This window comes from Merops nubicus, unplaced genomic scaffold (genome assembly GCF_000691845.1).
Source record: "Merops nubicus isolate BGI_N331 unplaced genomic scaffold, ASM69184v1 scaffold27831, whole genome shotgun sequence".
NCBI lineage: Eukaryota > Metazoa > Chordata > Aves > Coraciiformes > Meropidae > Merops > Merops nubicus.
This window is the reverse complement of record NW_008590680.1, coordinates 8,930-9,283: the sequence shown is the minus strand read 5'-3', so window position 1 is coordinate 9,283 and position 354 is coordinate 8,930. Positions and strand designations below refer to the sequence as shown.

The 354-nt window shown below is 64.1% G+C and overlaps 1 protein-coding gene across 1 annotated transcript in view; it reads right to left on the bottom strand.

Annotated features, from left to right (window-relative positions):
- Positions 1-27: 27 nt before the first annotated feature.
- The window catches only part of PRELP (proline/arginine-rich end leucine-rich repeat protein), a 3,061-nt gene continuing 2,734 nt past the window's right edge, over positions 28-354 (bottom strand). Inside the window, exon 2 of the mRNA XM_008950046.1 lies at positions 28-332. Coding sequence (XP_008948294.1) covers positions 154-332 — 179 coding nt within the window. The 3' untranslated portion in view covers positions 28-153. The remainder of the gene's footprint in view (positions 333-354) is intronic.

Sequence of the window (354 nt, the reverse complement as noted above, 5' to 3'; positions counted from 1 at the left end):
ACCCCGGGGGAGGAAAGGGGGGGAAGGCAAGAGGGGTGGGGGCAGCTGAGTGGGGGGAGAAGGAGACAAAGAGGGTCCCACGTGTCCAACGGCGACGGGGGTCGAGTCTCTGTGCAAAGCCAAGCCCTGGGAGAGACGTGCTGCTGGGCAGGGCTAGAACACCACCGACTGCAGGAGGCGGAAACACATCATCAGGTCCAAGGGGATGGGGGGTTTCAGGAGGTTCCCATCCAGCCGCAGGTACCGGAGCCGGGGCACGCTGTCCAGGTCAGAGGGGGAGAAGTCGTGGATGGACATCAGCGAGGTGGGGCAGATCTGCGTCCCGTTGATCTCTGCAGGGAGGGAAGGGAAAGA